General features: G+C 37.1%; 2 protein-coding genes across 2 annotated transcripts in view; one reads left to right on the forward strand and one right to left on the reverse strand.

Annotated features, from left to right (window-relative positions):
• The window catches only part of PPM1E (protein phosphatase, Mg2+/Mn2+ dependent 1E), a 186,132-nt gene that overhangs the window by 27,005 nt on the left and 135,160 nt on the right, over positions 1-23,967 (reverse strand). The gene's annotated exons all lie outside the window — the stretch shown is intronic.
• On the forward strand, positions 563-2,132 carry LOC123620418 (heterogeneous nuclear ribonucleoprotein A3-like). The gene is made up of 2 exons (XM_045525645.1): positions 563-618; positions 685-2,132. The coding sequence occupies exons 1-2, from the start codon at positions 613-615 to the stop codon at positions 1,843-1,845; spliced, it is 1,167 nt and encodes a 388-aa protein (XP_045381601.1). The 5' UTR covers positions 563-612; the 3' UTR covers positions 1,846-2,132.

Consider the following 23,967-nt stretch of genomic DNA (forward strand, 5'->3'; position numbering starts at 1 on the left):
AGTCAAATTGTCCCTATAATGCAGATGACGTGACCTTAATATACAGATAAACCTAAAGACACCACCAAAAAGCTCTTAGAATTGATAAACAAATTCAGTAAAGTTGCAGGATACAAAATGAACATACAAAAATTAGGAGCAGTTCTATATATGAACAATGAACTAGCTGAAAAAGAAATCAAGAAACCAATCCCATTTATAATAACTACAAAAACAATAAAATACCTAGGAATAAATTTAACTAAGGAAGGGACAGATCTCTACAATGAAAAGTATAAAACACTAATGAAAAACAAATTGAAGAAGACACACACAAAAAATGTAAAGACATCCATGTTCAGGGCCTGGAAAAATTAATATTGTTAAAATTACCATACTACAAGGAATCTACATATTCAATGCAATCCCTATCAAAATACCAATGACATTCTTCACAGAAATAGAAAAAAAAATCCTAAAAATTATATAGAATCACAAAAGACCCTGAATAGCCAAAGCAATCCTGAGCAAAAAGAACAAAGCTAGAGGCATCACCCTACCAGACTTCAAAATATACTACAGCTCTCGGTCCCATATTGAACTCGACTTGGAAGAGGCGAGTCCGGTCTCAAAATGGAGGTAAAACCGCCGCCCGGTCGCCCCCAGCCCGACTCCGGCCATCACCACCGCCGCCGGGGGGAGGAGGGCCATGATCCAAAGGAACCAGAGCAGTTGAGAAAACTGTTTATTGGTGGTCTGAGCTTTGAAACTACAGATGATAGTTTAAGAGAACATTTTGAGAAATGGGGGACACTCACAGATTGTGTGGTGATGAGAGACCCCCAAACGAAACGTTCCAGGGGCTTTGGTTTTGTGACTTACTCTTGTGTTGAAGAGGTGGATGCAGCAATGTGTGCTCGACCACACAAGGTTGATGGGCGTGTTGTGGAACCAAAGAGAGCTGTTTCTAGAGAGGATTCTGTAAAGCCTGGTGCCCATCTAACAGTGAAGAAAATTTTTGTTGGTGGTATTAAAGGAGATACAGAAGAGTATAATTTGAGAGACTACTTTGAAAAGTATGGCAAGATTGAAACCATAGAAGTTATGGAAGACAGGCAGAGTGGAAAAAAGAGAGGATTTGCTTTTGTAACTTTTGATGATCATGATACTGTTGATAAAATTGTTGTTCAGAAATACCACACTATTAATGGGCATAATTGTGAAGTGAAAAAGGCCCTTTCTAAACAAGAGATGCAGTCTGCTGGATCGCAAAGAGGTCGGGGAGGTGGATCTGGCAACTTTATGGGTCGTGGAGGAAACTTTGGAGGTGGTGGAGGTAATTTTGGCCGTGGTGGAAACTTTGGTGCAAGAGGAGGCTATGGTGGTGGAGGTGGTGGCAGCAGAGGTAGTTATGGAGGAGGTGATGGTGGATACAATGGATTTGGAGGTGATGGTGGCAACTATGGCGGTGGTCCTGGTTATAGTAGTAGAGGGGGCTATGGTGGTGGACCAGGATATGGAAACCAACGTGGTGGATATGGCAGTGGTGGAGGAGGATATGACGGTTACAATGAAGGAGGAAATTTTGGAGGTAACTATGGTGGTGGTGGCAACTATAATGATTTTGGAAATTATAGTGGACAACAGCAATCAAATTATGGACCCATGAAAGGGGGAAGTTTTGGTGGAAGAAGCTCGGGCAGTCCATACGGTGGTGGTTATGGATCTGGTGGTGGAAGTGGTGGATATGGTAGCAGAAGGTTCTTAAAACAGCAGAAAAGGGCTACAGTTCTTAGCAGGAGAGAGAGCAAGGAGTTGTCAGGAAAGCTGCAGGTTACTTTGAGACAGTCGTCCCAAATGCATTAGAGGAACTGTAAAAATCTGCCACAGAAGGAACGATGATCCATAGTCAGAAAAGTTACTGCAGCTTAAACAGGAAACCCTTCTTGTTCAGGACTGTCATAGCTACAGTTTGCAAAAAGTGCAGCTATTGATTAATGCAATGTAGTGTCAATTAGATGTACATTCCTGAGGTCTTTTATCTGTTGTAGCTTTTCCTTTTTCTTTTTCTTTTCATTACATCAGGTATATTGCCCTGTAAATTGTGGTAGTGGTACCAGGAATAAAAAATTAAGGAATTTTTAACTTTTCAACAGCAACAACAACAACAAAAATACTACAAAGCTATAGTAACCAAAACAGGATGGTACTAATATAAAAACAGACACATAGGCCAATGTAACAGAAGAGAGAATCCAGAAATTAATTCATATATCTATAGCCACTTAAGTTTTGACAAAGTTGCCAAGAACATTCACTGGGGAAAGGACCATCTCTTTAATAAATGGTACTGAGAAAACTGGATAGTCCTATGCAAAAGAATGAAACTAGACCCCCACCTCTCACCCTATGAAAAAAATCAACTCAAAATGTATTAAGGACTTAAATGTAAGACCCCAAACTATAAAACTACTAGAAGAATACCTAGGGTAAATGCTTCAGGACACTGGTCTGGAAAAAGATTTTATGAATAAGACCTCAAAACCACCAGCAACAAAAGCAAAAATAAACAAATAGTATTATAGCAAACTAAAAAGCTTCTGCACAGCAAAGGAAACAATCAACAGAGTGAAAAGACAGAGCCTACAGAATGGGAGAAAATATTTGCAAATTATTTATCCAGCAGGTTTAGTATCTAGAATATACAAGGAACTCAAACATTTCAATAACAAAAAAACAACAACAAATAATCCAATTAAAAATGGACAAATGATCTGAACAGACATTTTTCAAAAGATTACATACATTCAACATCACTAATCATCAGGGAAATGTAAATCAAAACCATGAGATATCATCTCATCTCAGGATGGCTATTATCAAAAGGACAAAAAATAACAAATGCCCATTAAGCCATCAAGAAAGGGCAAATTAAAAAACACTGTTTTTGGGTGAAGTGACAGCATTTTGTGTTGTTTTCCTTCAGTTGGTGGTATAACAAGTGTTTTGGGGGAAAAGAAATAAATGCTGACGAGGTTGCAGAGAAAAGGGAACTCTTATATCCAATTGGTCAGAATATAAATTAGTACAGCCAGTATGGAGAACACCATGGAGGTTCCTCAAAAAACTTCAAATAGAACTACTATAGGATCCAGCAATCCCACTACTGGGTATTTATCCAAATGAAAGGAAATCAATAGATCAAAGAGACATCTGCACCCCCATGTTTATTTCAGCACTATTCATAATACCCAAGATATGGATGGAATAACCTAAGTGTCCATCAACAGATAAATGGATAAAGAAAAATGTGGTATATATACACAATAGAATAGTATTCAGCCATAAAAAAGAATGAAATCCAGTCATTCATAGCAACATGGATGAAACTGAAAGACATTATGTTAAGTGAAATAAGCCAGGAACAGAAAGTTAAATACCACATGTTCTCACTCATATGTGGAAGCTAAAAAAAGTTGACCTCATAGAAGTAAAAAAGAAAACAGAGGATACTAGAGGCAGGGAAAGGTAAGGGGAAGAGGGACATAGAGAGAGATTTGTTAAAGGATACAAAATTACATCTAGATAGAGGAATAAGCTCTAGTGTTTTAAAGCACTATAAGATGACTATAATTAACAACAATATATAGTTAATAATATATAGCAAGAAAGAGGATACTGAATGTTCTCAATACAAAAAAAATGATAAATGAGATGATAAATGCTAATTACTCTGATCTGATGACTATATATCATATACTGACATATCACTATATACCTTGTAAATATGTACAATTATTATGAGTCAATTTATAAAATAAAATTTGTTTTTAAAGAAAAAGTATATGAACAACTTTTGTTTTTGTTTTGAGATAGGTTCTCTCTCTGTTGCCCAGACAGTGCAGTGGTGTCATCATAGCTCACTGAAACCTCAAACTCCTGGGCTCAAGTGATATTCCTGCCTCATCCTCCCAAGTAGCTGGGACTACAGGTGTGCACCACCATGCCTAATTTTTTAAAAATTTATTATGGATTCATGGTCTCACTATGTTGCCTAGGCTGGTCTCAAACTCCTGACCTCAAGTGGTCCTTCCACCTCGGCCTCCCAGAGTGGTGGGATTACAGCATGAATCACCATACTTGGCCTTAAATAATTTCTTTATTATCAATGTAATTATTAGTATACAATTGATCTAATAGAGTATACATTTTGATAATTATTGGAGATTAAGGAAAAAAAAAACCGTACCCAAGGAATCTCATCTGCATCTGGGCCTGACCTCGATGAGATCTTGGACCTCAAGCTTCAGCCTGGTGCCATATGGGATGAGGTTTTGGGAGACCTTGGGGGTGGGGATGAGTGTATGTAGCACATGGGAAGAAGATGAATAGTGTGACCAGAAAAGACTGTGGCAGATTGTTTTTCTGAATAATATTTCTGATCCTACATGCTATTTTAGGACCTTGCCATTCTCCACGAAGAGGTAGAGTCTGTTTCCATTCCTTTGAATGTGGGTGAGACTTGGGGACTACCTTGATGAAAAAATCTATAGCAAAAGTGGCACTGTGTGACTTCTGGAGGTAGGTCATAAAAGCCCACATGGCTTTCCCCCAGCTTCTTCTTCCTTTTTCCTCTCTCTCCCTCTGGATACTTGGAACCCAGACACTGTGCTGTGAGGAAGCCCAAACTAACCCATGTGGAGAAACTACATGAACAGACTCATGTGGGTATAAACTGAGCCGCCCCCCACCCCCCGGCCAATAGCCATTATCAGTAGCTTGATATGTAAGTTCACAGGCCTTCAGATGATACCGGTCTCCAGCCTAAGTCTTCCAACTGAGGCCTCAGATATAATGGAACAGGTAAGCTGACCCTGCTCTAGCCAGTGTGAATTTGTGACCCAAAGAAACATTAAGCATAATAAATGATTGTTTTATGCCACCAAGTTTTGTGGTAATTGGTCACACAGCCTCAGTAACTGAAAACCCAACATTTAGAAGCTTAGTAGAAGATGAGGGACCTATAAAGACTGAAGAGAAATAGCAAGATAAGGAAAAGGATAACAAAGAGAGTAGAGTATTTGAAGGAGGGAATGGTGAACTGTGTCAATACTGCTAAGAGGTTAAATAAGTGGAAAAAAAGAATACTGAATTAAATAGCATGTAAATCATCACTGACTGGGTGCCAAGACAATTCAATGGGAGAAAGAACCATCTTTTTAACAAATGGTGCTAGGACAATTGGATATCCACATGCAAAATAGTCAGGTTGGACCTCTTCCTTACACCATATACAAAAATTAACTCAAAATGTGTCACAGAGATAAAATATAAAACTAATATAATATTAATTAATTATAATTATATTGAATATATAATTATATTAGTTATTAATTGTATTAATAACAATATTAAATATAAGACTAATATAATCTAAAACTAATATAAGAGTTAAAATATAAAACTCTTGAAACATAGGAGTAAATCCTCATGACCTTGGATTAGGCAATGGTTTTCTTATTAATAGATATTATATCAAAAGAACAAGTAAAAAAGGAAAAAATGTTAAGTTGAACTACATCAAAATTAAAAACTTTTGTGCCACAAATCAAGAAAGTGAAACGACAACCCAGAGAATGGCAGAAAATATTTGCAAATTGTATATCCAATGAGGGACTGGTAGAATATACACAGAATACTTATTACTCAATAATAAAAAGACAACCCAAAGGATCTGACTAGCATTTTCAAAGAAAATATACAAATGACCAATAAGCACAGGAAAATATGCTCAACATCTGTTGACATAATAGGAAATATATATTTGTTTTCTGCCCCTGGTTCCTGAAACAGAGCTCCAAAACCCCTGTGATTTCCTGAGTGATAGGGGTGCTAGAAGCATCTTTTGTTCTAATATTTGGTCTTTGAATCTGGTTCCTGACATAGAGTTCCTAAATCTTTTGAAATTTCCCTGGGTAATAGGATTGTCTTTTGTCCTAGTAAGGTGACTCTTGGTGAGCTCCTGAATGGGGGCTTGTCACCAGAAAAACCAAGCCATGATTAGATCCTTGGAACTTTCAGCCCCATACCCCCACATCCTCCAGGGAAGGGAGAGAAGCTGGAGACTGACTGAATAATTAACTGATCATACCTACATGATGAAGCCTCCATGAAAATCTCTAAAGATGGTGTTCAGGGAGCCTCTGGTTTGGTGAACATATCCATGTGCTGGAAGGGTGGCATACCTCAACTCCAACAGAAGCTCTTGTGTTCAGGACCTTCCCCTTTGGGACCTCACTCTATGTACCTCTTCATCTGGCTGTTCACTTATATCCTTTAATAAACCAGCAAACATAACGAAATGTATCCTTGACTTCTGTGAGCCATTATAGCGAATTATTGAATCTGAGAAGGGGTTGTAGGAACCCCTGACTTATAGCCAGTTAGTCAGAAGTCTGGAAGGCCCAGACTTGTGACTGGCATCTAAGGTGGGGGCAGTCTTGTGGGACTGAGCCCTTCACCTATAGCGTCTGCTCTAACTCCAGGCAGTCAGTGTCAGAACTGAGTTAAATTGTAGGACACCTAGCTGATATCAGGGGAGAACTGAAGAATTGGTCGATGGGAAAAATTCCCACACATTTGGTGTCGGAAGTGTGTGATTATATAGAAATAAGTTTTTTCTTTTTAACGTCATTAGTCATTAGGGAAAAGTTAATCAAAACCACATTGAGAAACCATTTCACACCCACTAGGATAGCTATAATAAAAAAGACAAGTAGTACTAACAAGTATTGGCAACTATGTGTAGAAATTGGAACTCTCATATATTGGGCATGTAAAGTCATGCTGCTTAAAGAGTTCCTTAAAATTTTAAACATAAAGTTAACATATGGCCCAGCAATTCCACTCTTAGGTATATATTCATGAGAAATAAAAACATACATTCACACAAAAACTTACACATGAATATGCACGGCAACATTATTAATAATAGCCAAATAGAAGAAACAACCAAGTGTCCATCAATTGATGATGATAAAATGCAGTATATTCATACAATGGGATATTATTCAATCATAAAAAGAAATGAGGCACTTATTCATGCTACAATGTGAATTAACCTTGAAAACATATGGGTAAGTAACTGAAGCCAGTCAGGAAGACCACATATTATAGGATTCCATTTATATGAAAAGTCCAGAATAGGAAATTTATAGAAGCAGACAGTACGGTAGTAGTAGCTTAGGGCTGAGGTGGTGGGTGGAAAATGAGAAGTGACTGCTAATGGGTAGGGGTTTCTTTTCAGGGTGATGAAAATTTTCTAAAACTTAAGATTATGGTAATGGTTGAACTGTGAATATATTAAAACCATTGAATTATACACTTTTTTTTTTGATATGGGGTCTCACTCTATTGCCCAGACTGGAGTGCAGTGGCCTGATTATAGTTTACTTGCAACCTCCAACTTCCAGGCTCAAGTGAACCTACCTTAGCCTCCCAAGTAGCTAAGACTACAGGCATGTGCTATCATGCCCAGCTAATTTTTTTTGTATTTTGTAGAGACTGGTCTCGAACTCCTGGCCTCAAAAGATCCTCCTATCTTGGCCTCCCAAACTACTGAGATAACAGGTGTGAACAACCACACCTGGCCCTGAATTGTACAATTTAAATGGGTAACTTTTATTGTATGTGAATTATATCACAATAAAGATACTAAAAAGAGTCACCAATTTTGTAAAGAACCATTGAAAAGTGGAAGTGAAAATCAGACTAGAATGGGTTGATTAGTGAGTAGGAGGCAAGGACATTTGGCAGAGAGGGGAAACAGAGATATGGGACAGTAACTGATAGAGGACAGGGGAAAGGAAAAGTTGTGGTGGTGGCTTTAGAATGGTGTAGAGTTTGACTATACATGAAATGAAATGACCCAGTGAAGAGTGTTAGATAATGCAGGAGGAGAGAAGGGATGACCAAAGGAGCAAAGTTCTTGAGCAGGCAAGAAGGGACGAGACCCAATCTACATGTGTGAATATTGGCCTTCGATAGGATGAGGCACATTTCCTTAGTTGGAAAAAGAAGGAAGAAAATGGATACAGATGTAGGTAGATTTTAGGTTTGTTAGCAGAAAAAAAGGATGTTCCCGTTTAATGGTTTGAGTCAACAAATATTTATTGAGACTACTATGTGCCAGGCACTGTTCTAGTGCTCAGAATATATGTGATATATATGAACAAAAAAGACAAAACCCCTACCCTTTTACAGGGGTTATAGTCCTGCAGAGTAGTAGGACTGTCAGACATTGCTAAGAGATTGTTGGAAGTCTGAGATAATTTTTAAATGAAGCCAGTTTTTCTGAAGGTGTGACTTTTTCCGTCTATGGTCAATGAGCTGGCACATGTGTAGGTAGGAAGAATTGTCTAGTTCATCAAGATTTGGGGTTTTGCAAGGTAGTACCATAAAGTGAAGGAGAGACATGGGAATTGAGTATCTTTTTAAGGATGTGATTATAATGTTGGACCATGGACTCTAAGTTGGCTAAGAAAGAAAGAACAGACTTGAGTTGTAAATCAATGTGGTCTAAATGTAATTAAAGAATTGTAGGTGGGAGTATTTGGGCACAAAATCTAGGGCAGAATGTTGTAGTCTGAGAGTAGGATGCTTGTGTACAAGATTTTGGAGCTGATGCAAATTTTGATAACAAGGTCTAGGTGAGACCAAAGAAGTGAGTGCTTCAGAAACAGAAAATGGCAATGCTCACACTCTAAGTCCCCAAGGAAAAAAATTTTAGAAAATTCTCTTTATTATAGATCAGTATTTTCCACATTGCAAGTTATGATCCATTAGTGGGTAATGAAATCAATGTATGAACTATGAATAGCATTTTTTTAAAAAGGAAACAGAATAGGGTACCTGAGGTAAGGCTAAAGTATTGCTTCAGATATATACACATGTGTATGTATGTGTGTATGTGTGTGTATGTATATATATATATATGGAATCCTAATTATGGTGAAAAAATTTTTCTTGAAAGCTACTGCCCTTTAACAATTATGAAATAAACTGATGGGATCCTTTTAAAATCCAAACGCTTTATAAACAGTATTACTACTTCTCCTTCCATGCTATCTAATTGAACTTTTCTTGATGAGCCAAAATTTTCCTTCACAGACCTACATTCTTTGTGAGCATTGCTTATCTTTACCATTCTATCACGCTTTACTCTGATTAACAGGACATATTCCAAATATTTTGCCTGAGTAGAGTTTTAGTACACAGTTATGACATTTACCTGGTTCTTTTGTTGTTAAATTTACACTAAAAAAAATGATCTGAAGACCTTTATTGTCATCTCGTTCCCCTAGAGTTCCAAAAAAGGATTATCTTTTGTGTAATTATAAATTATCTGGATATAAGTTCACCAAAGGTAAGAATATGAAAACTTTGGAGAATAAGGCAAAAACCATTAGTCTCATTAATGTGTCATCTGCAATACATTTTTAGTCACAGTTAGTATAATTTTTTACTTTTGTCAGACAGAATGAAAATATTTTCAGTGAAGTAGGGAAAAGGATTAGCTGACTAATAGCTAGATGTAAAACATCAAGCTAGATGCTTCACCCACATCAGTTATTCCGAAACGTTTCAGAAAGCTATAACACTTAGCGTGAATAACGTCTTATAGTTTTGACTCTTAATTGAAAGTGATTATTTCTGAAAGATCAGAATTGCAAATATATTTTAAAGCACAGTCACATCAGAGAATATTTGATATACCTCAAATAAAAGCTTATCATTAACACTTGTCATTTTAAGAGAATTACCAGGAGTGACTACCATGACAACAACATGGCAAACTGCTTTCTTTCATCATTTCTCTTAAAATGCTTGAAAGATTCAGATAGAGAAGATTTTAAAGTTTGGCAAATGTAATAAGCCTAGCAAATATCAGAAGAGGGCCAATAATCGTGGCAGTTTGGAGAACTAGGCTTACAAATGTTATTGTGTTGAAAACACTGCCAAAGTACAGAGTGATTAGAAATTTTGTTAACTTTTGCAGTACGTATCATTTTGGGAGACTGTTATCTTTTAAAGCCAAATTAATCTTGTTAGAACCCTCAAATATAGTCCAGGAATAATCTTTTGCTTTTTGTAATATAAACAGATATTCTGAAATGTTTTCCATTCTTACCTTCCAGCAATTCACATCCTGTGAACAAAAGGAAATGTTTTCATAGTACCAATTTGTTACTTTCTTATTTCTTTTAGACATCAAAGCAGATTTTATATATTCATAAAGATAAAATCCTTGCCTATTTTGTATCTAAATATTATAAAAATTATATACATAAATAACTTTTGAACAATTTTGAAAAGACATTAAGTGGCAATTTAGTTTTAATTTTTAAGTTTAGTCACATAAATAAAACACTTCACTTCATTAAAACTATTTATGTTAAAGAATACATGAATGCACATCTAAATTTCTGTGTATACTGACTTTCTCAAATGTTATATATTGTAAAGCTAAAATCCAGGCTCTATTACATTTTCATAAACAGAGCTCTGTAAACAAAGCATGGGGTCTTGCTCTAAGCTAACAATAAGTGTTCTGAAGACACACACACAAAACCCCACAAAACTTGGATTCATCAATGTTCTGATTGTTCTTTTCTGCTGCTCAAATTGGCTAGCATCATCTTTATCCTCCAAATACTTATCTGGGTAGGTCAATCTTGCTTCATCAATTCTTTTTTTTTTTTTCCCCCTTCTTGAAACAGGGTCTCTCTCTGTTGCCTGAGCTAGAGTATAGTGGTATCATCATAGCTCACTGCAATCTTAAATTTCTGGGCTCATAACTTGTAACTTAAACACTGTGATTTCTTCATGTTACCACAAAAATAAAAACGTATAAATATGAAGAATAATTATGGATCACTGTTGAAAGGTGGCCTTATTAATAACCTACCTAACAGAGGAAAATCAAATATCAAACAGAAAATAAGAGAAATAAACTCACAGCACATAATTGTCCCCGTGAAGAGAAAACTCAAAGTACAACTGTCCTTTGTTTTGTTTAATTAAACACCTATGGCCTAACTTGTTATCTCTAAGAATTTTGTTTTCTCAGCCTTGAAGAGCCTCAAGCAGACATTAGGGGTGTAAACTCCCTGCTCCAGCTCTCTGCCTTAGTTCCTACCAAAAATGCAGAATTCAAGGATTCAGATACCCCAGCCTCACAGAGAAAAGAAAAAAATAAAGAGCACCTCCAACAGCTTTGCCACCCATTCTATTATCAGTCTGCTAAAGTGAGGGGGGAAAAGCCATTTTTACCCTTTAAAACTACAAGCAACTTTTCCTTACCAACCTGGGATTTCTACTCCTTCATTGGTGTGCCGTGGCTACTCACTCCATCTCTTTCTCTCTCTCTCCTTCTTTCTTTCTCAGAGAAATAAATAAACTTTTACTTCTGTATATCCTAATCACTGTGTAATAAATCTTTCTTACCCCATGTACAAATTTCACACCCTTTTAATTATTGATTTTGGAGACTGAACACATATAGTTGCACACTGAGAGAGACCTAAAATTTCTGTAAACTGGTTGCGTATGGTAGCTCATACTTGTAATCCTAGCATTTTGGGAGGCCAAGGCAAGAGGATCACTTGAGGCCAGGAGTTCAAGACCAGTCTGAGCAACATAGCAAGATCCTGTCTCTGCTAAAAAAAAAAAAAAATATGGAAAAATTAGCCAAGCATGGTGGCATGCACCTGTAGTCCCAGGTACTTGGGAGACTGAGGCAGGAGGATCACTTGAGCCCAGGAGTTTAAGGTTGCAGTAAGCTTTGATGACATCACTGCACTCCAGTCTGGGTGACAGAATGAGACCCTGTGTCAAAACAGAAAAACCAAAAAAACCCCACAAACTCAAAAAACAACAACAACAACAACAACAATCAAGTGTTCTAAAAACTTATTATTTGATTGATATTCAACTAACTTGTTGGAAGCTGGGTGGGGTGGCTCACAACCATAATCCTAACACTCTGGGAGGCTGAGGCAGGAGGATTTCTTGAGGTCAGGAGTTCAAGACCAGCCTGAGCTGAGACCCGTCTCTACTAAAAATAGAAAAATAAAATTAGCCAGGCATGGTGGTGCATACTTGTAGTCCCAGCTACCTGGGAGGCAAGAGGATCGCTTGAGCCCAGGACTTTGAGGTTGCAGTGAGCTATGATGATGCCATGGCACTCTGGCTCAGGCAACAGACTGAGATTCTGTCAAAAAAAAATTCCACTTCTATTGTTCTATTTCAAATAAGGCTTTTAATTTCCAAGATGAGACAAAGGCAGTTTAAAAGTATAAACTAAGACTTCAGATCTAAACAAATGTTTTCACATAATTGAGTTGAGTAGAAACAAACTCTCTATATTTTTTTGTGAGTAATTTAGGAATACTAAGTATGCCTACGTACTAGGTATATCTTAAACATTGAATATATATTTATTTTGATCACTGTAATTAATCCTTGCAGTGAATCCAATAAGAAAGAATCCTTCAGATTTTGTAATAGCTTGTCTTCTTAAAGAGACACACCTACATCATAAACTTCATATAAAATAATATTTTTACTAACTAGTTATGAAATTTTATATTTTAAACTAGAGTACTATTTCCTACCTCTGTTTTTTTTTTTTTTTTGGAAACAGAGTCTCGCTCTGTTGTCTGGGCTAGAGTGCCGTGGCGTCAGCCTAGCTCACGGCAACCTCAAACTCCTGGGCTTAAGTGATCCTCCTGCCTCAGCCTCCTGAGTAGCTGGGACTACAGGCATGTGCCACCATGCCCGGCTAATTTTTTCCAAATATTTTTAGTTGTTCGGTTAATTTCTTTCTATTTTTTAGTAGAGATGGGGTCTCACTTATGCTCAGGCTGGTCTCAAAATCCTGACCTTGAGCGATCCTCCCACCTCAGCCTCCCAGAGGACTAGGATTACAGGCGTGAGCCACCGCACCTGGCCTTTCCTACCTCTTTTAAAATATTTATTTACAAGAGTTTATTATTCTATTCTCCATGATATGGGTTGATATCAATCCAATGAATTTGTATTTTCTATTAGAGGAAAGGAGTCAGATTGGAATTAAATACGAAAGCAGGCTTTGTTGTTTCAGCACTGTATGTTGCCATCTTGTTATAAAACAGAAACCACAATAGATAGATTAATATAGCATAAAAACATTTAATTTGTATTTATTTTCAAATGCTATGGGTGGGTAAGTTCTGTTAGATGGACAGGATAATATTTTAGTTCGATCTTTTTCTAAGTTGACTTCTTAGTATCTTCTACATGCATTTTAAGACAATATACATTTTAAGACTGCAAACTGAATTCTTGTTATAAACCAAGCCAGGAAGCATTTTCATCACAATACCAAACCTACACAAATCACTAAAGACGTTATTAGTTAAATTAGAGGTTTAAAAGTCATCCTTCCTGACACTGGCAATGTGGGCGTCTGCACAGCACCCACAGCTGTGTTTCAGTAGTCTTGGCATAGAATTACTAAGGTAATAAAAATTCTTGAAGGTGGGAAGTTTCCATCAATTAACTTTGAGAGAGACTCGTCTGGAGCAGCCTCATCTCAGCCCACGTATTATGATGATGCTATCTACTCAGTATGCCCTTGCTAAGATGACAGCAGTTAAATGTTGAATTTCTGATCATCCTCCCACCCCAGTTAATCATATGTATTCTAAATGTAGAATAACACATTAAACTAAAAATAAAGAAGGAAAATTCTCCCCTTGACTTAGTATTCTTTTTCTTAGTGGACTAAATGGAGTTATAACCAGGGATAAATTTTTCCCTCTTTAAGCTATTTTCTTTTTCTATAGCAACCTCTAGGAATGCCACCTGGAGTCAACTGATTGCAATGCCCACACATCGCAGATTCTCTTCATTAGCTTTTCTAAACCTAAATAATGTAACCTACCAAGTGACTAGTTCCTGAGGTTCTGGGTTTGGGGTTCTCACAAAAGAAATCTCATTCTGGTGCTATCAGTATAATCTTATACTTCTGCTATCAGTATAATCTTACCAACCATTTGATCCTACTGACCAGGCTGACATCCAAGCCAAACCAAACGGTATCCTAAATTTCTGTTACAAATTTACCAAAGATCAAGCTACCACTAGTGCCACAAGATCACAAAAAGAAGAGAGCTGATCAGTAACTATCTTCCTTGTCTCCTTCTTCCATGACCAGAAGGAATTAAATAGCACATCTTTACTAAAACAGCTCTTGTCAATATCACCAATGGTATCTTCCTGTTGCTACATCCCACAGTCTATCCTCAGGTCCACTTCACTCAGGAACGTTTAACTACTAATCATTCCCTCTTCTTTGGTCAACTTTCTTCTCTAGACTTCTATAACATTATACTCTCCTATGTTACTCACAGGGCTCTGTCTTCTCAGTCTCCTTTGATGGTTTTTCCTCTTCTCCCTGCACTTCTGAATCTTCTCATTATATTTGTAAGTCTTTTAATTTTTGCATAGCCTTTATCAATTTCTAATACACTACAGATATTTCTTATTTATTATGTTTACTGTTTATTTTATGTCTCTACTTTGCCTCCGCTAGACTATAGATGCTTTTGTTTGCTTTGGTACTGATGCCTAGTGCCCAGATCAGTGCTTGGCACATAATGCTCCATAAATATTTGCTGAATGAATAAACTACTGTTTTTCTGATTTATATATGCTTAAGCCATTCCCTAACTCCTTAGAATGAATGTTCCTTAGCAGCAGAAAAATCAACATATTTATGAAAGACTATAACATAATGTTGAGTTGTTACATATAGGCTAAGAAATTTGGTCTAGTACCAGTAAACGGGTGATAACCATTAGTAAACAGGAATTACGGACATATTTACACTTTTGTTGTTAACTCAAATACTTAGTTTATAATGAGGCCTCATTTCTATTAGAGTCTTTAGTCCCTCTCACCAAGAGATAATGTAGTTAAATTTCAAAAGTATGTATAGTTTTTTAATAGGAACTCAGTTTCAACCAATATTTAGAAATGATTGACAATTCTTAAGAAAGTAGGGGCCTTCCTAAAGTGATATGTAATTATTCTTTGAAACACAAATACAAATAGAACTCTAATGATTCTAATAACACACATTACTATTTCTAGATATTAAGTCATAAGCTGTGACATATACATTTTGAACATTGATGTAACAAAATGATATCATATCTTGTTTTCAAGAAAAGTAGCTGCAATATTTGGAGCTTTTATTATGTGCCAGCTAATGTACTAAATTCTTTACATCCTTTATCTCTTTTAATTCTCACAATAACACTGTGAAATAAGGATGTATCTGAAATTCCTTTTTCTCCCTCTAATATAATATATGAGTGGTATGTATGAAATTCCTAAAAGAAGAACCTAAGGATTAGAGAGGGTAATAGTTGAGCCACATTATTATTATTATTATTATTTTATTTTAGAATGCTACAGGGGTACAAAAATTTTGGTTACATGATTTGTTTTTGTGCAGTTTGAGTCCCACCAACAATGTATAAGTGTTTCCTTCTTTCCACATCCACACCAGCATCTGCTGTTTGGGGACTTTTTGCTAAAAGCCATTCTCACTGGAGTTATGTGATATCTCATTGTGGTTTTGATTTGCATTTCCCTGATGATTAGAGACTTTGAATATTTTTTCATAGTTTATTGGCCATTAGTCTATCTTCTTTTGAGAAGCTTCTGTTCTTATTTTTTTTGCCCACTTTTTTATGGGGTTGTTTGATTTTTTTCTTGCTGATTTCAGTTCTTTATAGATTCTGGTTATTAGCCCTTTATCAGATATATAGGATGCAAATATTTTTCCCATTCTGTAGGTTGCCTATTCACTCTATTGATTGTTTTCTTTGTTGTACAGAAGCTTTTTAATCAAGTCCCATTTGTTAATTTTTGTTGTTTTTGTGACTGCCTTTGGGGTCTTCTTCATAAATTCGTTGCCTAGGCCAATATCTAGAAGAGTTTTTCCAACATTTTCTTCTAGAATTCTTATAGTTTCATGCCTTAGGTTTAAGTCTGTTATCTATCATGAATTAATTTTGTGAGTGGTGAGAGGTACAGATTCTGTTTCAGTCTCCTACATGTGGCTATCCAATTTTCCCAGCACCATTTGTTGAATAGGGATTCTTTTCCCCAGTGTATGTTTTTGTCTGTTTTGTCAAAGATCAGATGGCAATATGAGGATGGTTTTAGATCAGGGTTCTCTGTTCTGTTCTTTTCCATAGGTCTATGTCTCTGTTTTTGTGCCAGTACCATGCTGTTTTGGTTACTATAGCCTTGTAGTATATAGCCTGAAGTCTGGTAAAGTGAAGCCTTCCAATTCGTTCCTATTGCTTAAGGTTGCTTGGATATTCGGGGTCTTTTCTGAGTCCATACAAACAAAAAACTATTTTTCCTAGATCTGCAAAAAATGACAGTACTTTAATGGGTATTGCATTGAATCTGTAGATCAATTTGGGTATTATAGAAATTTTAACAATGTTGATTCTGCCAATCCATGACCATGATATGCTTTTCCATCTGTTTACATCCTCTGTAATTTTGGTGTTTCATAATTCCCCCTGTAGAGCTCTTTTGTGTCCTTAGTTAAACATATCCCTAGGTATTTTATTTTCTTCATTGCTATTTTGAAAGGTATTGAGTCTTTGATTTGGTTCTCAGTTTGACTGTTGTTGGTGTATATGAATGCTACTGAATTGTATACATTGATTTTGTAACTTGAGACTTTGCTGAATTTCTTTATCAATTCCAGGAGTCTCTTTGCAGAATCTTTGGGGTTTTCTGGATATAAGATCATATCGTCAGGCTGGGCACAGTGGCTCAAGCCTATAATCCTAGCATTCTGGGCGGCCGAGGTGGTAAGATCATTTGAGGTCAAAAGCTCAAGACCAGCCTGAACAAGAGCAAGAACCCAGTCTCTACTAAAAATAGGAAAAAAAAAAAATTAGCCAGGCATCATGGTGCATACCTGTAGTCCCAGTTACTCAGGGGGCTGAGGTGGGAGAATCTGAGGCAGGGAGACTGCTTAAGCCCGGGAGTTTGAGGTTTCAGTGAGCTATGACAATGCCACTGCACTCTAGCTGGGGTGACAGGGTGAGACTCTGTCCCCCCCCCAAAAAAAATCATATCATCAGCAAAGGGTGATAGGTTGACCTCTTCTTTCCCGATTTGGATAACCTTGATTTCCTTCTATTTTCTGATTGCTCTAGCTAGGACTTCTAGCACTATGCCGAATAGAAGTGGTGATAGTAGGCAACCTTGTCTGGTTCCAGTTCTAAGCAAGAAAGCTTTCAATTTTTCCCCATTCAGTATGATATTGGCTGTGGGTTTGTCATATATGGCTTTTATAATTTTTAGGTAAATCCCATCTATGCCTATTTTGTTAAGTGTTCTTATAAAAGTGTGTTAGATTTTGTCAAATGTTTTTTTCTGCATCTATTGAAAAGATCATGTGGTGAATTAATTTGCAGATTTGCATATGTTGAACCATCCTTGCATCCCTGGTATGAAGCCCAGTTGGTTGTGGTGAATTATTTTTTTGATGCGCAGCTGAATTCGGTTTACTAGAATTTTACTGAGAATTTTTGCATCTATAGTCAAAGGGATATTGACCTGTAATTTTCTTTTTTCTCATGTCTTTTCCTGGCTTTGGTATCAAGGTGATACTGGTTTCATAAAATGAGTTGGGGAGAATTCCTTCCTTCTCGATGTTATGGAATAATTTCTGCAGTATAGGTACCAGGACTTTGAAGGTCTGGTAAAATTCAGATGTGAAACCATCTGATCTAGTTCCTTTTTTTTTTTGTTGGAAGGTTTTTTATTGCTGCTTCAATTTCAATACTTGATATTGGTCTGTTCAGAAACTCTATTTGTTCCTGAATGAGCCTAGGGAGGCTGTGTGCCTAGGGAGGAATTTGTCTAATTCCTCCACATTTTCAAGTTTATGTGCACAGAGATTTTTATAGTATTCTGAGATGGTATTTTGTATTTCCGTGGTATCAGTTGTTTTGTTTTTGTTTTTGTTTTTTTGAGACAGAGTCTCACTCTGTTGCCCAGGCTACAGTGCTGTGGCATCAGCCTAGCTCACAGCAACCTCAAACACCTGGGCTCAAGCGATCCTCAGCCTCCCAATAGCTGAGACTACAGGCATGCGCCACCATGCCTGGCTAATTTTTCTATATATATTTTAGATGTCCATATAATTTCTTTCTATTTTTAGTAGAGATGGGGTCTCGCTCTTGCTCATGCTGGTCTCAAACTCCTGAGCTCAAACAATCTGCCCGCCTCGGCCTCCCAGAGTGCTAGGATTACAGGCATGAGCCACCACGCCCGGCCCGTGGTATCAGTTGTGATTTCTCCTTTTTCATTTCTGATTGAGCTTATTAGAATCCTTTCTTTTCTGCTTCTGGTTAATCTAGCAAGATTCCCATCAATTTTGTTTATCTTTTCAAAAAAACCAACTCTTTCTTTCATTAATCTTCTGTATAATTATTTTGTTATCAAGTTCATTTAGTTCTGCTCTGATCTTGGCTACTTCTTTTCTTCTACTGGGTTTGGGATTGGTTTGCGCTTCCTTTTCCAGTCCCTCGAGATGATTCATTAAATTATTGATCTGTGATCTTTCTGTCTTTTGGATGTACGCACGTAGGGCTATAAATTTTACTCTCAGGACTGTGTTAGCTATATCCCACAGACTTTGATAACTTGTATCCCCTTTATCATTTAATTCAAAGAATCTTGATTTCCATCTTAATTTCCTCCTTGACCTAGCTATCATTCAGCAGAAGGTTGTTTAGTTTCCATGACTTTGTGTGTAGATGCGTGTTTCTGTTGGAGTTGATTTTTAATTTTATTCTCCTGTGGTCTGATACATGGTATAATTTCTATTTTTAAAAATTTGTTGAGACATGTTTTGTGGCATAGGATATGATCAGTCTTAGAGAAAAATGTTCCATGAGCTGATGAGAAGAATGTACATTCAGTGTTTTAGGGGCAGAATGTTCTATAGATGTCTGTTAGGTCCATTTGTTCTACAGTTCCATTTAAGTCCATTGTTTCTTTGCTTATTTTCTGTTTAGAGGATCTGTCCAGTTCCATCAGTAGGGTGTTGAAGTCCCCAGATGCTGTTTATCATTTTGTTTAAATCAAGTAGGATTTGCTTTATGAATGTGGGTACTCCTTTGTGAGGTATGTAAATATTTAGAATTATGTGTTCTTGTTGAATGGTTCCCTTTACTGTTATATAATGATCATCTTTGTCTTTCTTTACTTTTGTTGATTTGAAGTCTATGTTATCTGATGTGAGAATGGCAAAACCAGCTTTCTTTTGGTTTCCATTTGCATGGGATATTGTTTTCCATCCCTTCACCTTGAGTCTGAATGAGTCCTTGAGGGTCAGATGTGTTTCCTGGAGACAGAAGATACTTGGCTTGTATTTTTTTATCCATTCAGCCAGGCTAAGCTCTTGAGTGAGGAATTCAAGCCACTCACATTTATTGAAAGAATTGATAAGTGGGGTGGATTTCTATTCATTCTGTTGAGTAGAACTTTATTGCTTTGTTTTACCTCTTGAGCAATTATGGTATCTGGGCTCTGACCTTTATCTTTTGGGTGATTTTGCACTGGTGAGTATCTATTGTGTTGATCCATGTATAATGCAGTTCTGAGTACTTCTTGCAGGGCAGGTCTGGTCTTGACAAATTCCCTCCGTATTTGCTTGTCTGAGAAGGTCTTTATTTCTCCCTCATATAAGAAACTTAGTTTTGCAGGATATAAAATTCTAGGCTGGCCATTATTCTGTTTGAGAAGACTGAAAATGGGGCCCCAATCCCTTCTGGCTTATAAGGTCTCAGTTGAGAAATCTGTAGTTAGTCTGATAGGTTTTTCTTTGTCAGTTACCTGATTTTTTCGCCTTACTGCCATAGGTGTGCCTCTTTTTTATTTACTTTGGCAAGTCTAATGACTCTGTGTTGTAGTGACTGCCTCTTTGCAATGAATCTTCCAGGAGTCCGTTGAGCTTCTTGTATCTGGATATCTAGATTTTTAGCAAGGCCAGGGAAATTTTCCTCCAAATAGATTTTCCAACCCTTGTGTATTTTTTTCTTCACCCTCTGGGATGTCTATGATTCTTATATTTGGCCTTTTTACATGATCCCACATTTCTTGTAAGCTTTGTTCATTCTTTTTATTTCTATGTTCTTTCTCTTTGATTGACTTGTTTAGCTCAAATGTGTTATCTTCAAGCTCTGAGATTCTTTCTTCTGCTTGATCTAACCTATTCTTAAGGCTTTCCAATGTGTTTTGTAAATTCTTGAATGAAAATTTCATTTCCATAAGTTCTGTTTGGTTTTCTTTAATAATTTGTTTTCTTTAGAGAACTTTTCATTCAGTTCCTGCATTGTTTTTTTTACTTCTTTGTGTTGGATTTCTACTTGGTCTTGTATTATGTTGAGCTTCCTTGCAATCCATATTCAAAATTCTTCATCTGTCATTTTAATCTTTTCATTTAGGTTGGTATCAATTGGTAAGGAGTTATTGTTTTCTTTTGAGGGTGTCCTTTCACTTTGATTTTTCATATTTCTGGAGTTCTTTTGCTAGTTCCTTCTCATGAGGCCTCTCAAATCAAGAGTTGAGGGTGCCAGAGCTGGCTTATGAACCTGTCTCTGAGTCCCCAAAGATCAGTCCCTGACTGTTCCAGGGAGAGCAGTGTTGGTCTTGAGTTGCCTTTGGGGTGCTTTAGTAGGTTTGATGAACCTCTCAGGTTATGCCACTGTGGTGGCTCCACTCTCAGTGGTGGGCTTGGCTGGGAGCACACCCCCACTGCAGAGAAACAGGCTTCTCAGCACTGAGCACTCTTGCGGTTGCTACAGCAGAGAGAGGTCACAGCTACAAGCCAGCTTGAGCCAAAATTACTTTCTGTGATGCCAGCAATGGAGGAGGTGCAGAGGAGGAGGCGTCTAGGTGTAAGAATGCTGGCTCTCTGGTCTTTCATAGCATTCTCCCAGGGGGTGAGAGTTTTGTGTCCTGCTTCTTGCCTAGTCACCCACGTGGGGGAGGGGAGCTTCCCTAAGCCTTTCACTGGGCTCTGGGCCTCTCTGGATTTGGTCTGCACTGCTGTCCTCTTTTCTCTCTCTTCCTCTTTCTCAGCTTCACAGTCTTTCTTGGTGGGGTCTCCAGATGCCTCTGTTATCTCTCTCTGTGATCCACACCCAAGCTGCAATTGTTCTCTGCTCTGCTCAGTCTATCCTTCTACCCTTCAGCCAGGAAAGTCCAACAAGCTATGTCTCTAGTTGGCTGTTTTGGCTCTCTCCCCTTTAATTATTTCATTTCATTTCATTTTATTTTAAGACATTTTATCTTATTTTAAGTCACTGTGTTACCTGGGCTAGAATGCAGTGGCTGGCATCATCACAGCTCACTGCAACCTGAAGCTTCTGAGCTCAAGGGAGTCTCTTGCCTTAGGCTCCAGAGTAGCTGGGACTACAGGTATGCACCACAACTTGTGGTTAATTTCTTTTTTATTTTTTGTGGAGACAGGGTCTCGCTATGTTGCCCAGCTTGGTCTCAAATTCCTGGCCTCAATCAATCCTCCTGTCTGGGCCTCCCAAAGTGCTGGGATTACAGGTGTGAGCCACCACACCCAGCCTGGAGCCACATTTTAAACCTGGATGTGTAAGTCTTGACAACTATGTTATAAACCTCTAACAGTATAATTGCTTATACCAAGAACACATGTGGTAATAATTATTCATATTTTGATAAAGAAAACTAAAATACAAGATAGTCTGCTAAAAGTTACATAGTTTGTCAACTGTGTGGTGGCTACAGGGAAACATGTTACCTGGATCTGGGCCCTTGTTTTTCCATGAACATAGACTATGTATTTATTCATTTATTTTAATTAACAAGTAATACATGCCACATTATTGTTGAAAAAAAAAATAAAACTGCCACTGCACTCTAGCCTGGATGACAGAGCAAAACCCTGTCTCTTTAAAAAAAAAAAAGAAAAAAAAATTCAAATAGTACTAAAGGACTTATTATGAAAGAAAACCCTTCCCCATTTTTCTCTGAGCTCCAGAGACTACCAGCCTCAACTCTTCTAGCCATTCACCTTTTGTTTCCATCTTTCTAAATAAAATGTTTATGCTGATATTTCTTAATTTTTCAATATTAGGTATCAGATATATTATCTTCCCGCCATGGTAGAAGAGATCTTAGTTCTTTTTGATTTCTTGCTTTATCAATATTATCTCTTACCAAGATAAAAGTTTTAGTGATTTTTCACACACATACAACTCTCCCTCTGTTTTCCCAATTTGGTTAAATCAATAAGTTTTAAAATATATTATATTTATGCAAATAGCATAAACTGCTGAACAGTGTACTAAGAACACAACTCCTTTCTTATACAACTACAGTCATGGGTCGCTTAATAACAGGGATACATTCTGAGAAATGCATCATTAGGCTTTCATTGTTGTGGGAACATCACAGAGTGTACTTACACAAACCTAGATGATATGGCCTACTACACACCTAGGCTATGTGGTATGGCCTATTGCTCTCAGGCTATAAACCTGTACAGCAATGGCACTGTTCTGAATACTATGGGCAATTTTAATACAATGGTGAGTATTTGTGTATTTAAGCATATCTAAACAAAGAAAAAGTACAGTAAAAATACGGTATAAAAGATTAAAATGGTACAACTGTATAGGGAACGTTTATTATAATTTTATGAGACCACCATTATATATGTGGTCTGTTGCTGACCAAAACATCACTATGTGGTGCATGGCTGTATTTTGTTTTTCCTAGAGTCAATAACTGCTTCATGTTTTTCATTATTTGTTTTTTTGTTGAGATAGGGTCTCTTTTTGTTTGTTTTGAGTTTTCTTTCTTTTCTTGTTAGTTTTGGTTTTTTTTTTCTTACTTTTTTTTGTTTGTTTTAGAGATGGGGGTCTCCCTATGTTGCCTAGGCTGGTTTCAAACTCCTGGACTTAAGTGATCCTCTTGAGTAGCTGGAACAACAGGCATGTACCACCTCACCTGGCTGCTTCATTTTTTCATTTGCTTTGTTTCCAACACATCTATTAGTATTTTTTTCCAAATGCTCCATCATCATTGTGGCATGCTATTCAATAATAATTTTCATATGCTCAAATAAATCACTTCCTTTTTTTTCCCCCGTGGAAAACTCCCTGGGCTAGGCCTGATGTACAAATGACATCCTGGGACTTCCTTATGGAGCTCTTCTGTGCTGGATCACCTGTTTCCTGGATCCCATGTTTTCCTTTTTTCTTGTTTTATTAACTTGGTTTTTAGATTTTACTAGAGTACACCCTTCCCGTTAGTTTTACTATCTTCTACTACTATCTCTTACCTTTATCTTCCCAATGATTTTGAGTCATACAATATATACCCTGTCAGAGCTTATAACATGTAAATTCTGTTCTGGAATAGTAAACTCAACACTAATCCTATGGATTCCATGTGCACAGCAGGTCTCTATTTTCTTTATCACTTACTTGTTTAGCTGGGATGTATATTATAATAGTTTCTTGAGAAAGCATCAGGGAAGTTACATTTTCTGAGTTCTTGCATGTTCAAATATGTCTGTTGCCTTTTAACCCGAACAACAGTTTGGCTAGATCTTGGTTTACACTTTCTTTCCTTGAGGACTTTATATTGCTCCACAGTCTTCTGGCACTGAACTTTTCTGAGGAGAATTCTGAAGTCAATCTGGATCTTTCTCCCCACCGTCTGTTCTTTCTTTTTCTCTAGAGTCATTCTTTAATTTCTGCAGTCCAATAACATGACTAAGTTGTAACTCGACATAATTATTCTATGTAAATTTTTCCTGGCTCATCATGTGCCCTTGCAATCTATAGATTCAAATCT

The sequence above is a fragment of the Lemur catta genome, chromosome 15 (genome assembly GCF_020740605.2).
Source record: "Lemur catta isolate mLemCat1 chromosome 15, mLemCat1.pri, whole genome shotgun sequence".
In the NCBI taxonomy this organism is placed as follows: domain Eukaryota; kingdom Metazoa; phylum Chordata; class Mammalia; order Primates; family Lemuridae; genus Lemur; species Lemur catta.